Here is a 14,647-nt window from a genome sequence, read left to right on the forward strand (position 1 = left end):
AGCAGGCCAGCTCCTCACCACTGCATTCGGGTGTCACTGAACTAATGAGATTGTTGTTACACATACATCGCTCCTCATCTTCTCTTAAATCTGTCAGCCTTGAGCACAGTGCCTTGAGCCAGTCAGATCAGAGAGAGCAATTTGTAAGAAACTTGCTCATCTAACTTTTTCCATTACCTGGAGAGCTGCCCTGTGCAAGGATAGTTGAGATCCATGCAAGATAAAGCTGACAGTGTACCAGACTGGCGCTCGGCGTTAACATCAATAAGAGATGCTGGAGAGAACACATCACTCCCAGACCTCTGAGCTGACTAGATGATCAGAAACTGTCACTGGGAAATCTCACTAGTTTCTAGGAAGAAAAAGCCAGTTTATGTAATACAGCGTTCCTGGGCATGTTCAGTCGTGCTGATCAACGGGGGTTAAGTGGCAGTTGCAAATGCCCTTTCTGTTTTTCTCCTCTCTCCCAGATCTTGCTACTACTATGAGTCAAGCCACTGCAGACACCGTGCACACCGAAATTCTCCCCTGTGCTCGAGATCACGTTCAAGATCACCCTACAGCCGTAGGCCCAGGTAATGATGCGTGTCATTTTCCTTGGGCTCCTCTCATCCCGGACTTTAGATGACAAGATGTTATCTAAACCCTGCCCCTCCCCAGTTTATTATTCATTTTGCTCGTGCCACTGGAGGTGGTTGACTTAATGATGAAGTTGTGTTTCTCAGGTATGACAGCTACGAGGAATATCAGCACGAAAGGCTGAAGAGGGAAGAATACCGCAGAGAGTATGAGAAGCGCGAGTCTGAAAGGGCCAAACAAAGGGAGAGGCAGAGGCAGAAGGCAATTGTAAGCAGCTTGGAGCTAACTTTCGTTTTAAAGGAAGTTTTCTCTTTTGTTTCCTTTTCTCTCCTTTCCTCTTCTTCTTCTTCTTTTTTTTTTAGATTAAATAATAAACTAAAGCCAAGGCTTTGTTACAATATGCAATATCCAGCCTCTTGACATTAAAACATCAGTGAGTCCCCAATCTCCCTTCACACAGATTATTGGAGAACCAAATGTTAAATCAGTATAGCTCATTCATCTCATTCATCTTGAAGCTCATTACTGTGTTCAAAAATGGAGGCAGGAGAGAGTTATTCAGTCAGGCACTGGTTCCATCGGGTCAACGGATGAGTTCTTCTTGCTTTTTTCTCTGAGTGGAAAATGAGGAGGGAGCACTGTTCTGTCTTTTTGGCAGGTGTGAGGATTATATTGTCCATGAAGAGACTGGGTCTCTTAGATTTAAAGGAGGCAGTAGAGGAAAATTTGCTAAGAAAGCCATCATTTCTTTCTTGTGCTGGGTCAACACCTAACTGGGCAGTTGACTCATCACATTTCTTATGAACTATTTGTCAATAACCCATTATGTATTTTGGCACCACTTATGGCAGGGCATTACATTCACATGACATATAGACCGTACTGACCCTTTACTGGAAAGAACCAGGTTAAGTTAAATTAATTTTTTTCCCTGTGGGTCAGTATGTTTTTAGCAGCTGCTTACTAACTGATAGACTTTACCCCACCTCCCACCCATTGCTTATCAATCTAGACCTTGGAAGACAGATATGAGACACTCCAGTTGTCAGTGTCTAGTGCTTGTCCATGGCAGAGATTCCTAATTGATTATGGCACTGTTTCCCACCAAAGCCCCCGTAGAGTCTCAAGGTGCTCCAGGAGCCATGGCTAATAGGTTAGAAATGGTACTGCTTTTGTTCATTGCAACTGCTGCCTGTCTTGCTAGCTGCTGAGAATCATTTCCATGAAGATCAGCTTTTGACATATCTTGCATACAAGGAAACCAAGACTTAGGGAATGGAATTTTAAAGGGTAGATAGATATGGTTCCTTTAAGAAAACCCACTACCATCAATAAAATCTTGAAAAACCTACAGAAAAAAACTGACTAATGAAGTTAAAATCAAGCATTGGCCAACAGTTATTAGCTGGAGGAAAAAGGTTAAATGAGAGATTTGTTAATCGTAGGCACTCAAGGGGAAAAAAGGGAGATGTAATTGAATACTTAGGCTAAAGGTCTAGGGTGTTTGCTGTCACTTAACTTTAAATCTACCTAAGACTGAATCATGGGTCTTTTGAAAATTACAACACTTTTCCTCATTTTTTCTCAACTTTCAAATGAGCTGTGATATTAAGATCTGCCAGAGTGTCATTAGTTAACACTTAAGAAGACTAATGAAAATTAAAAATTCAATATTTCTAATTTTGCTGTTTTTAATTAATAGCCTATTCAATAATTATAATAACTCACATTTATATAGTGCCATGTAGTTTACAAAGCCTTTTAATATGGCATATTATAGTTAATCTTTATACAAAGAATCATGTTGCATAAGCCTGTAAGAAAAATAGTTATTTCAGTGTTTGCAAATTCATAGTTTATAAAAGCCTTCATGTTTCTTTTTAGAAGTATGCCATTAAAGAGATAGATTAATTATTTAATAATATACTTACTCATTTGGGCAAAATACAGCATAGCTATAACCAAAGCTATATAAATAAATGTAGATAAATTACATGTGCTTATTTTATTCCTTCCAAAGATAATTTAGTGCAAGATACTTAACTAGAGTCAAGAAAGGGAGGTAGCATTGAACAGACTGTCCAACCTATGAGGGAAGGTGGGTGGGGGGGAGGTGAGGAGGTAAGAGATCAACCAAAAGACTTGTATGCATGCATATGAGCATAACCAATGGACACAGATGGAGACAGGGGGATGAAGGCATGTACTGCGGGGTGGGAGTGGCCGGGGAGAGGTTAATAGGGGGGGGGGGGGGGGAGGAGACTTATGTAATACTTCAAACAATAAAGAATTTAAATTTAAAAAAAAGAAAGGAAGGAAGGTAGGTGCCTTTTTGCTAGTTTAACTCTTTCCAAATAGATCAAGTAGCATGATTGATCTACAGTCCATAAGCATCTTGAGCCAAAAGCATCTTGAGGTCATCAACCTCAGCTTGAAAGCAGATACCACCCCACCTTCTCCTTGTGTCACAAATGTTGAATGTTCATAGTTAATTATTTGACTAAGACAATCTTTTATCAGTTTTCTTTGTAAGACGGCTTTTATAGTGCAAATGACAACTTGGATTATATTAAATAATTATAAAATAACCTTATATTTTTGAGAATTTTGACTTTTTTTTTAAGCAACAACCTATGACCTAGAGATTGTTTACTGACACAGTGACCTATAGGTAGTAAGAGCTTAATATAAAGAGTTGGGACTCACTGTTAAACCAATACCCACTTCGATAACTATATGCTATTTCTGTTTAACATAGTGAAAGCTCATGACTCTTTAGGTGACAAACATTTGCTTGGTGCTGAAGATATAAATTTAGGTAAGACTTGGTACCCTACAGCCAGGGAGCTTCAAGTCTACTGGGAAATAAATATAAACAAAGAGGCAATGGGGTGTGTTAAGTGCTATTGTAGAAGATACAGCTAAGGTACTATGGTGACATATGGATAGGCATGCAGACCTGGGAATGAGTGAGGTCATCCCTGAAAAGGGTGAGATTGATCTGTAACCAAAAGGATGGAAGGTAAAGGTTTGCTATACCTGTGCTGTCCAACATAGTAGCCATTAGCTAAGTGGCTAATCCAGCTAGTTCCAAATTTGAATGCACTAAAAGTGTGATTGGATTTTAAAGACTGTACAAAAAAAGGTTGTAAGATACTTCATTAATATTTTTATATCAATTACAAGTTGAAATGATATTTTTTAGATATTGAGCTAAATAAAATACATCATTAAAATTAAATTTCTGGCTCTTTTTTACTTTGAAAATGTGCCTCTTAGAAAATTTAAAATTATATGAACTGCACTATATATTCTTCTTGGACATTGCTATTCTAGGCAGAGGCTATAACTCATACTAAATTTCTGGAAAAAAGCAAGGTATATTGAATCTTATAGTCGTTTAACTAGAACACTTGGGTATAAGAGCAGCAAGAAATAAGTCTGGAGGGCTCCATGGTAGCCAGATCTTTGACGGGTTCTGTAAGTCGTGATAAAGATTTTGAAGTCTATCTTGGAGGCATAGTGGAACTACTTAATGAGTTTACCCACAGGAAGATTTTCTGATTGATTTCCTTCCTCAAAATGATCTGCTTTCTTATGCTAAAATGTATTTTGCAAAGTTTATTTTTATGTACTTGGGCACAGAGATACAGGCAATGATTTTTGAGTCATTGGACTAGATTAGCTTGAAAAGTCATTCATGAAACAGCTAAAGAACTAGGACAGTCCACCCAAGTTGGTCGGGTAGGTGATTTCCCTTCAGATTTTTGAGATACCGTTAAAGTAATGAATGAGTAGCAAATTATGTTTGGAATACTTTGGGTGTAGTGCAGGATTTTACATTAATTCTGATCAATCATATAATTAAGGGGCCAACAAAGCAGAGTTACCATAAGGAAAAAAATAATGTGAAAGTCATTTAGTAATAGGTATTTTACAGAATTAAGATCGTCTTTGTTACCTTTGTTTTGTGCTCTATTTTGTTTTTGCTTTGAGCTCTTTAAGGAGTTGGTTTGGGAGGTCTGTAAAGTTTTCATAGCTATGCCTCTAAAAGTCTATCCAGATTGACTTGAGTTTACCACATCAGAGAGTTAAGCGAAGACTACTGATTAGTAATTACTAACCCGGAATCATACATTGTGGTTGAATATTGCTATTGGTTCAGTTGATACTTTCTTCCAATTCCCATCTAAACTCTCAGAAACCAATTTACCCTCTGCCTTTCTCAGTCTCATAGGCTTGAAACAATTCAAATTTTATTGGAGCTGAGCAAGCCAGAGTTTAGTACTTACTGTCTAAACTGTCACTGCTCTAATTTCTTGTGGATTTCTAAGTCCAGCTCCATTTGCAATTTGTACAGTTTCCTGCCAGAAAACATGATAATGGGATGTTAATTAAAAGGGCAAATCTAGACATTATGATATGGCTCAGTGCTTAAAACCAAAACCAGATGTGCTTGGGCAGTGGCTGTGGCATTTCATTTCTCTTCTCCTCCATTGGTTAGTATGCAGCCCAGCAGCCAGGGACAGTGCACCATCACTGATAATGATCAGCTTCTTCCAAATGAAAAGAAATGTGTAATTTCTCATAGTTTCTCTTTTTATGGAGAAAATTAAGTAGCATTCTATTCCAGCCCTTTTCAAGAGATATTTAAGGTGGGTGAATATATTTTGAGTTCTAAGCTCACTATTTAGAAATTAGATTTATCACAAGTAGTTATATATACTCTGAGTCTATAATATACATGTTTTCTGATTTGTCACTGGGTTTACTTGCATCTTAGCTCTTACTTGCAGATTGTCTATTAAGTAGACTAACCTGGGTTTATTCCTATTTATCCCACCTTATACCCTAAGAAGGAACATGTCTGAGCACTTCTGGGATGGGGGTAACTTGGAAAACGGAATACTGTAGTTTTGTTTTCTCCCTAAGAGTGCACCCTAGTAGTATAAACTCATTGAATGGCTACTGAATTAGTTGGCGTGGAATCAATATTAAAGGCAAAAGAAAAAAATCCTTTTGTTTTTGGATATTGTCAGAGTTTTGGCATTTTGTTCTGTCTATCCATATCTTTTTATGGCTACCCCCTCAGGTTTTTCCTTTTGATAGAGGACCTAACTATTCCATTGATTCTAGAAATTCATGGAATTTATCCATTCATCTCATCTATCTTATCTATAGCATTTGTAGTATCCTTGGAATTTTTGAGGAAGTCAGGTTGTACCTAATGTGACAATAAACACAAATCTTTCATTGCCAGAGTTGACATGCATTTTTCTTAGCAAAGGAGGAAGATTTTAAAATTTATTTTAATTTTGAAATGTAGAATAAAAGTTTTGAAAATCCAAATCCTATGACGCTGTTCCTTGTTGTTAGTTAGTAATGCAGAACATTTTAGTGAGATAACCCATGAAAAGTACTTGATATATTTTAGACGATAAATGTTAGCCTCCTTATTAATTTTATTTTTAAAATATATTTTAATCCTCACCAAAGGATATGTTTTTATTGATTTGAGAGAGAGAGAGAGAGAGAGAGAGAGAGAGAGAGAGAGACATTGATGTGAGAGGAAAATATCAATCAGTGCCTCCAGTACTTGTCCCAACCAGGAACTGAACCTAAAACTTATGTACTATGTGTCCTGACTGGGAATCAAACCCACAACCTTTTGGAGTACAGGATGAGGCTCCAACCAGGTGAGTCACCCAGCTAGGGCTAATTTTATTTTTATCCGTAGTCAAATCACTTTTATCAGGAGTAGCTTATTATTTGATGAGAAACATTGTTTGCTTTCTCTAGCTAACTGGGAGGCTCTATACACTTTCTGATAAAGGCTTTGATAATGCAAAGTCAGTTCATTCAGTCAGGTTTTACTTTTCTTTATTTATCTCTCCTGTTTTGATATAATGAGGATTTACCATACCTTTTAATGCAACATAAATCTTTAGTTTTATTATCCACCCCATCAGCAAACTAGCTCTTGTGAAAATTGAAGCTAAAAGATATTTGATAAATATTCCATCCTCCTCGATAGTGAAAACTGGTCTTAAAATCATTTTTCAAAAGCTTTTGCCAAAGGTTTAGAGTTCCTCCAAGCCTTTAAGAAGTTGGAAATGTTATTAAGCATTTTGATTTCTTTTCCTTTCATCTCCTGTTTAGAAATTAATGTCTTGAAAAATTGGCTGCAAATGTTAAGGTTTTTTAAAGATATGCAATCTATTCATCAGTCTAATAAAACTGCAACATGTTAAAAAATAATCAGTTCTCTGCTAGACATTTTGGCCAATCTTGGAAAGATTTTTGTCTTTGCTTTTTAGACCTTCTGATGCCTTTTTAGTTTCATTTTTAGCACAGGGAAAACCAAGCACTCAAATCATTTTATTTTAACATGTATTTAATCTCTGGTCTTTGTAAGGTAGCAAGATGTGGTCCCAGTCCTGTTTTTTATAAAAGGAGATAATAGACAAGTAGATAATACGTGACTGTGGATAGCCTTTGGATTTCTGTTCCTCCCATCCAGGTTGTGTCTTCTTTTTCCTGCAGAATGTATCCATAGCTGATGTAAAAGGTCCTCTGGTTTATCTCCTTTGTGGGATCATTGTTGCCTACAGCTTTGTATAAAGAAGCAATTCAGAGACTGTCCCAATATGTCTGCATATGGACGTGCATATGGTCGATTTTATCTTTAACTTCGAATTTACTTGAATCTGTAGGCTATGTGTATTCCCATAATGGTAGTTGAACAATTTCCTTGTGATGGTTCAATTTCCTTCTCTCTCTTTCTGCATCTCCTCTCCTTTTCCTCTATACAGTAGTAACCTTCCTAAAAAGGCTCATTAAAAAAAGAAATTCAGAACACCCATGCAAGCAGGCGCCAGGAAGTTTAGATAGCGGTCCCATCACATTCAACTGTTTGGATGGAGCTGGATGCATAAATAGAATGGAATGTGATGTTATGAATCCCTTGCTCAAGTGCACAGCATTGCGCCAGGATGGGCCTCACCATCCGTTTATATTTATTGACCTCCTGATGTGCTGGCTGCTATGGAACAACACGGTGCAGCCTTTAATTGAGACATACAATCTACATGGAAGTGAATCAGGCAGCCTGCTCTATTTGCTGTATATCATCTGGTCAGTTACTTAGGCTCAATAGCCACTGTCAGGGGAATTGTGTTTTGCTGACTGTTTTAGCTAAGCCCCACCTCTGATTCTCAGAGGTGATTTTTAAGAGTGAAAGTCCTACCAACTTGTAGCTATTCCACATTTCTTACACTTTAACCTGTACTAACAAATAATTAATTTAATCAGCTGAGCTACCTGGGCAAGGTTTATCCTATGATAAAGCTTTAACCTGGCTTTCTTTCTCTGTTGTCTTTGCTTCATAAAGTACAGACCACACTTAGGCATCTTTGATGTAATGGAAGGTATGGAGTAAGTGTTAAAAATTATTAATTGATTGGTGATTGGTTGATTTTTCAACAAATATTCATTGAGATCGATATTTCAGGTACCCTTAAAACATGGCAGATACGGTCTCTGCTTTCATGAAACTTCCATTGCAGGGGAGCTAGACATTAATCAGTGAATAAACTGTTATTCATTCAATTACAATTGGGCATAGAACTATCAGGGATAAATAGAGTGTCCTATTAGAGCAACCAAAAAAATCCTGACCTTATTTCAAGTCTCAGAAAGAAAATTATTGTTGAGTTCAGTGTAATTCTAGACAGTATGTATATGTTGGTGGAGGGGAGCAAGAGACAGTGTAAGATGTATGTTCCAAGGAGCAGGGGAACGGCTTGCTCCAAGGCCCTGGGGAAGGAAGCAGCACAGTATATACTAAGGACTGATGGATGCTCAAGGTGGCTGGAAAATAGAGTAAAGGAAAGAATGTAATGAGGGAGATAAAGCCCATGATGATGACAGGTCCAGACTGTGATGGGCCCTGCAGGTCCTGTTAATGATTTAGGACTTTCTTTAAACATTAGGAGAAGTCCTGGAATGTGGTAGACAGTAATTGGCTACTCAGCCTGAGTGAAATAATAGACTAGAGGAAGGTAAACATAGACACGGGGTTCAGGTTAAGAGGTTGTCATACTAGTCCAGAAGGAGATGCTGGCAGCTTGTTTTAGGGAGATATAATAAAGGAGATAGACTAGAGAGAGATTTAGGAGGTAAAAATCAACAGGACTTAATGAGTGATTGGATATGAGGGAAGAATCAAGGAAGGCACTCAAGTTTTTGTCCTGAGTAACTGGCTAGATGGTGTTCACTGATCCAAGAACATTGAAGAAAGACCTACTCCTGGGGAGAGGGCGGGACTGGGAGGTTTGGTTTGGGTGATGTTGGTCCAGCTAGAGGTGCCGAGGGGATATCTAACCTGAGATGTCAAGTAGATAGTTGGTTATTTGAGTCTGAAGCTCAGAGGAACTTCCTGATGAAAACAGAAATAGGAGGGTTGCATAAGATAAAAGAAGATGAAACATGAGTGATTAGATCACCTCAGATGATATCTATTACAGAGTCTGAGTCGTTCAGTTATATTTCACAAGCACTTATTGAGTGCTTGGTCTTTGGCAGGTCCTTCACTAAATACGGGGCACATAAAAAAGAAAGAAATTCAGTAAATAACATGGGACATCTCTTTGCCTTGGGCCTAAATTGCTTTTCACACCATCCAAGACAGGATATCTCAGTACATCCAGAGAAAACTCTGAGGCAAGCAAAATCTGTACCTTGGTCCTGTGCTTCCTCGTCTTTGCTTCCATCTAACTTAAATCTCAGCAACCTGAAGTTCATTCCATTCTTGTTTGTCCTTGATAGACACGTAGCCTAGTTGGTAAGCACATTCTTTATATTAACTCCTTGCCTTCTTGCCTCTCTCAGTTTTAAGGAACATCGTGGCCCTTGGCCTGTCTTTTTAGAGCAAGATTTATAAGGTTGCTTCTTACATTAAGAAATGCATACCTGTCTTGTTTTTTATTTTTATTTTTGAGAAATATATCCACCGGCTATGAAATATTCCTCTCATATTGTGAAGGTTATAAATTGCTGATGACTTTCAGATTATGATGATATTGACTCTACTAGAGAAAATTAGGCCACACCCTTCTAGTCTGGTTCTAAAATAAGATTCATTGGCAAAGTGAAATTGATAGCCTCTTTTATAGCTCTTATTCTTTGGAGACTCATGGCTTAAAATAGTCTACATTTTAAGACTGTATTTTTCAAATTATTGTCTCTGGACCACCTGCGTCAGAATCACTTGGATGTGCTTGTTAAAAATGAAGATCATTGAACCCTATCTTCCAAATATTTTTTAGTATAGCTGGGATAAATCCCAATAGTTTACATTTTTAATAAGCACCTCAGGTAATGTTTATTTATACTAGAGTTTAAGAAATCACTCTTTTGCGGTATGTCAAAATTTGTGTCAGTTATTTTTCAATAAAATAGTGATTTGTATCAGTTATTTTTCAATAAAACTGGGGGAAAATGCACATCTCCATATTAGAATTCTGAGTTAATGAGAAATTATACGGTTATGTGAGCCAGGTCAGTTTCTTACCAATTTTGAGGATTAATAATTGAGTCACAGGAGTTAAATTATTTAACAGGTATTGTTCAGTCATTCAGTGATAAAATCATCACATTACACATATTTCTTTTCTAACATATAAAAATTCATGTGACTGAAGAACAGAGATGAGTAGGAAAAGTAAAAGAGAATGGGACTCCAAAAAGAGAGTATGTAAAGGAAGAGAGTGATATTGATGAAATGGAAATTAAAACTTTGTTCCAGCATAGCCTTTCATTCAGTTTAGTGTATGTTTTCCTTTAACTGGCATGCTCTGTGGGTTCTTCTTCTGCATGACTGTCCCTTTATGAATATTTCTAGAGGTTCAACTTCTTTCCTGTCTCCAGAACTAGCAAGTCTCTCTTTCTTCCCCCTCCCCCAGGAAGAACGCCGTGTGATTTATGTTGGCAAAATCAGACCTGACACAACACGGACAGAACTGAGGGACCGTTTTGAAGTTTTTGGTGAAATTGAGGAGTGCACAGTAAATCTGCGGGATGATGGGTGAGAATCTTCAAGATTATTTCTTGTTTAGAAGCTGACATATGTAAAAAATTATGGCCCTAAGATGACTAGGATGGGGATGCTTTGACAGATGACATGTTGAGTTCAGAACCTTATTTATTTTCTTTCATCCCTATTTATTAATCTTTCTAGTTGAGATTTCCTGTCCCAGAAATAAGTATTTAGCAGCTTGACAGGACAATCACACTGATAAATGGGCGCAGAGGTTCAGACGTGGGCACCAGCAGAGTCTCCCAAAGTAGAAAGTGCTATAGTCATATATGCTAATGCTTCCTCACTAGCTTTGAACTTCTCCTCTTTGTCCATTGCAGAGACAGCTATGGTTTCATTACCTACCGTTACACCTGTGATGCTTTTGCTGCTCTTGAAAATGGATATACTTTGCGCAGGTCGAATGAAACTGACTTCGAGCTGTACTTTTGTGGACGCAAGCAATTTTTCAAGTCTAACTATGCAGACCTAGGTATGGATTTTATTGTACATAGAATGAGGAATCCATAATGTAGAGCTCAAAATGGGAGTAAATGTAAACCGAAGGCACATTGGGTTGAACCATTATTTTACTAGAGGGAATATTTGAATAGAAATTTTATATTATTATCATTTTTTTAATGCACAAGACAGTTTCAGAAACAAGGGGTGTAGGTTTGGGCAACAAAGGGAAGAAGTAAATTTGTTGTACTGTCTTCCCAGATGCTGAAATTCTGCATTGTTTGTGTATGGAGGTGGTATATTGTGTTTTGTGTGTGTATGTCTTGTGTGTATATGTGGGTACAGTGTACATCTGCATGTGTCTATGTTGTATGTGTCTTTGACTATGTATATAATCTGCCATTGTTTTCTGTTCCCATCCCTGAAGCCTTTTTTCCAAACCTGTAGCATTGCCATCATTGTTTTATAGAACAGAGTGTGCAAAAGTCTTATTCTTTTTTATTATCACAAAGACTTAGATATGTTAATAATTTCAACAAAGTACACCTTGAGAAAAGAAAATAAAATTTTATATGTTAGATCACATTATACTTTCTTTAAGAGAAAAAAGAGAAAATGTTATTTTTGAGTACTTCTATATGTTAGGCACTGTGTCAGGGGCTTTGCAAGTGTTTTCTCATTTAATTACCAGAACAGTCATGGAAGATAGATATTATCATTGTCATTCCCATTTTAGAGATAAGGAAACTGAAGCATCCATAAGTATTGATATTTTTCTTGTTCTAAAAGTTGTACAGAGTCAAGGGGTAAAATTTAGAAAATATAAAAAAGTTAAGAAAAATAGGAAAATCAGCTATTAGCCTATCACCTAGAGATAACCACTATGACTTAGTGTGTGTTGTACATTCCAGTATTTTGTCTCAGAATGTCTAATTTCTTATAGTTGAGGTCATGTTTTATATATATACATACTTTTAAATTCTACTTATCTCAATTAATATTACATAACTTCATTTTCCACTGTACTCACAGGATTAAAAATAATTTATCAACACTTTTTAATGGCAACACAGTATTCTGTTCAGTGAATAATGCCATTATATTTCAGCCTTCCATTATAGTTAAACATTTATTCAATTTTTAATATTATAAATAATGTCACAATTGACATCTTAATTTCCTTTCAAATTTTAATTTTGTTCTTTTGCATGTGATTTTTTTATCTAATGTGTGTATTGTAAGACTTTAGGTTCTTTGATGAAGGTAGGAAAGTGGCAAATGTCTCGTGCATATGACATACTTATTTAAATCAATTATGCTACTAATCATAAAATTAACATATACATCTAAACCTTATTATGTTTCTATCAGCACTTACTTTGGCTTGGTATAAAGAAAGAAATGAATACCAAATACTAGGATTTTTTTTCTCCCTTCCACCAAAACCATGTCTTCCTAGAGTAATTGATATAGGTAGTGTGCATTGTTCAGGGAGAATATGCTATAATTCACTTCAAAAACTAAATAGATAGTATGAAGCAGGGAAGAGGTAGCTGACTGTTAGAGAGATAGAGGCCTAGGGATGAAAATATAAACGGTGGCAAGTCATTTGTTCAAATGTTGGCTGATAAAAACAGTCAAGACAGATTGAAGTCTTGAGTTGATTTGACTTATTTCCTTCAGAGATGAAGGCCAGGGTGCTTCTAGTCTCTCAAAACATCTAGAGTTTAAAATAAGCTACCTAGAGGGGCCTTTAGATCACGATTCATCACTGGGAGAGGGAGGATTGAATGGTATTTCCAAATTGAACTAGAGCCTTCCTGAAATATTTCTAAGAAGAATGCTTCCCCTCTCGTTATCTCACCGCCTCGCCAGCAGCAATGAAACGTTGCCGTTGCTAAGCTAGCTCTGTATTTTCTGAAAAGTGTGTTTGATGTGCACGGTAGTAGCATGGGTTTTTCCAATTCCCTCAAGCCCGCCAATTTCATGAAGCACAGTCGATCTGAGTGAACACAGCCACAGTGTAGTCAAAAAACCTGCAGAATTTTGGAATCCTGCAGACCTGGGTTTGAAACCTGACTTAGCTTCTGACCTTAAGCAAACAATTAAACTCCCTCTGCTTCTGGTTCTCCATGGGTAACACACCCCATATTGCTGCTGTGGATATTAAATTAATGTTTGTGAAGCTGTTAACAGTGTCTGGCATAAAGCAGTTGCTCAATAAAGAGTAGCTATGTTTATCATTTAAAGTGATGGTAATGAGAAGTTGGAAGTTTCAAGTTACTTTAAAATGGAAGAATCAGCATCGGCTTTGAAATTGAACAACATTCATATGTGTCTGGTTTTTGTCCCCTGAAGAGTTCACGTTCAATGTGTCAGGTCACGGCCACTGAATGTGATGAGCAGAAGTATATACTGGACCATTAGAGGGATTGTGAGCTGTCGTGTGTGTCAGATGTAAAGTGAAAATGATGTGAGGCAGACACATTTTACCAAGAGTAAAGTGACCGAGTATTTTAGATAGATTTAACCAATTTTATTCTGTGTTTTATTTTTGCTACCCCAAATTAGGTTAGCTTGCCCACCCTATTTCAATACTCTTGAGGCCACTACAATAATATTAGTGCAAAACATGGTGATTCCAGTTACGATTTATGAGCCAGTTTTATAAATGAGATTCAGAATTTAAAGAGACAATCAAGGTTACTATGGTGAAGCCAGGATTTAATTCTGGTTTCTATGACTCTGTAATCTGTGTGTCTTTCTATTTACTGTCTTATAAAAAAAATGGATCTTTCTGAAAAACCCCAATGAAAAAATCTTAAAGAGGAAGGATAAAGATTAAATTACAACTATCTGACCAGAAGAGAAGGTTTGGTCAATACAAAAATATAATAATTTTGATCACAAATTAGTTATGGTGTAGAACTTAAGCACATAAGAAAAAAATGAAGGAAATAAAATACCCATCACAAATTTTTATGCATATATACATAACTTTTCATAAACCCTTTTCATTTATTGGTAAATCATTCCCAGATCCCAACACATATATTTTCACCCATAACTTTAGTAAAATTTAACAAATATTAAATTTAGTACCTACTTTGTGCCAACAGTTTTCTGTGTGCCAGGAATACAGTTGTAATGTGATTTGTTTCTACTTATACAATGTCATAATTTGTAACAATTTATTTAAAAAATAGTTAGAGTAGTTTTTGGGTTATTTCTATCAAACTTTGTATTATATTTGACTTGTGTTGCAGCATCCTTCCTTTAGTGTAGAAAAAGAGGTGGAATAGATGGCATTGCCTCAGGAAGTACATGTAACCACATTCTGTCTTCATGCAACAAAAAAGACTTTAGGGTGCCTACTGTGTGATGTAGTATGCTCATATATGTGGGTATATATGTAAATTCCAGCCTGCATATTTCACAGTGAGGAAAGTCTTGAGAACCACTGTTTCAAAGTATTTTTAGTATTCGCTAATAAAAATATGGAAACACTGAAATTCTGGGTTTCATGCAGAA

At 36.7% G+C, this 14,647-nt stretch overlaps 1 protein-coding gene across 1 annotated transcript in view; it reads left to right on the forward strand.

Moving 5' to 3' along the window:
* Positions 1-14,647, forward strand: part of PPARGC1A (PPARG coactivator 1 alpha) — a 100,900-nt gene that overhangs the window by 79,240 nt on the left and 7,013 nt on the right. The window contains exons 9-12 of the mRNA XM_079768994.1: positions 471-575; positions 726-846; positions 10,542-10,663; positions 10,996-11,147. Coding sequence (XP_079625120.1) covers positions 471-575; positions 726-846; positions 10,542-10,663; positions 10,996-11,147 — 500 coding nt within the window. The remainder of the gene's footprint in view (positions 1-470; positions 576-725; positions 847-10,541; positions 10,664-10,995; positions 11,148-14,647) is intronic.

The sequence above is a fragment of the Cnephaeus nilssonii genome (genome assembly GCF_951640355.1).
Source record: "Cnephaeus nilssonii genome assembly, chromosome: 1".
NCBI lineage: Eukaryota > Metazoa > Chordata > Mammalia > Chiroptera > Vespertilionidae > Cnephaeus > Cnephaeus nilssonii.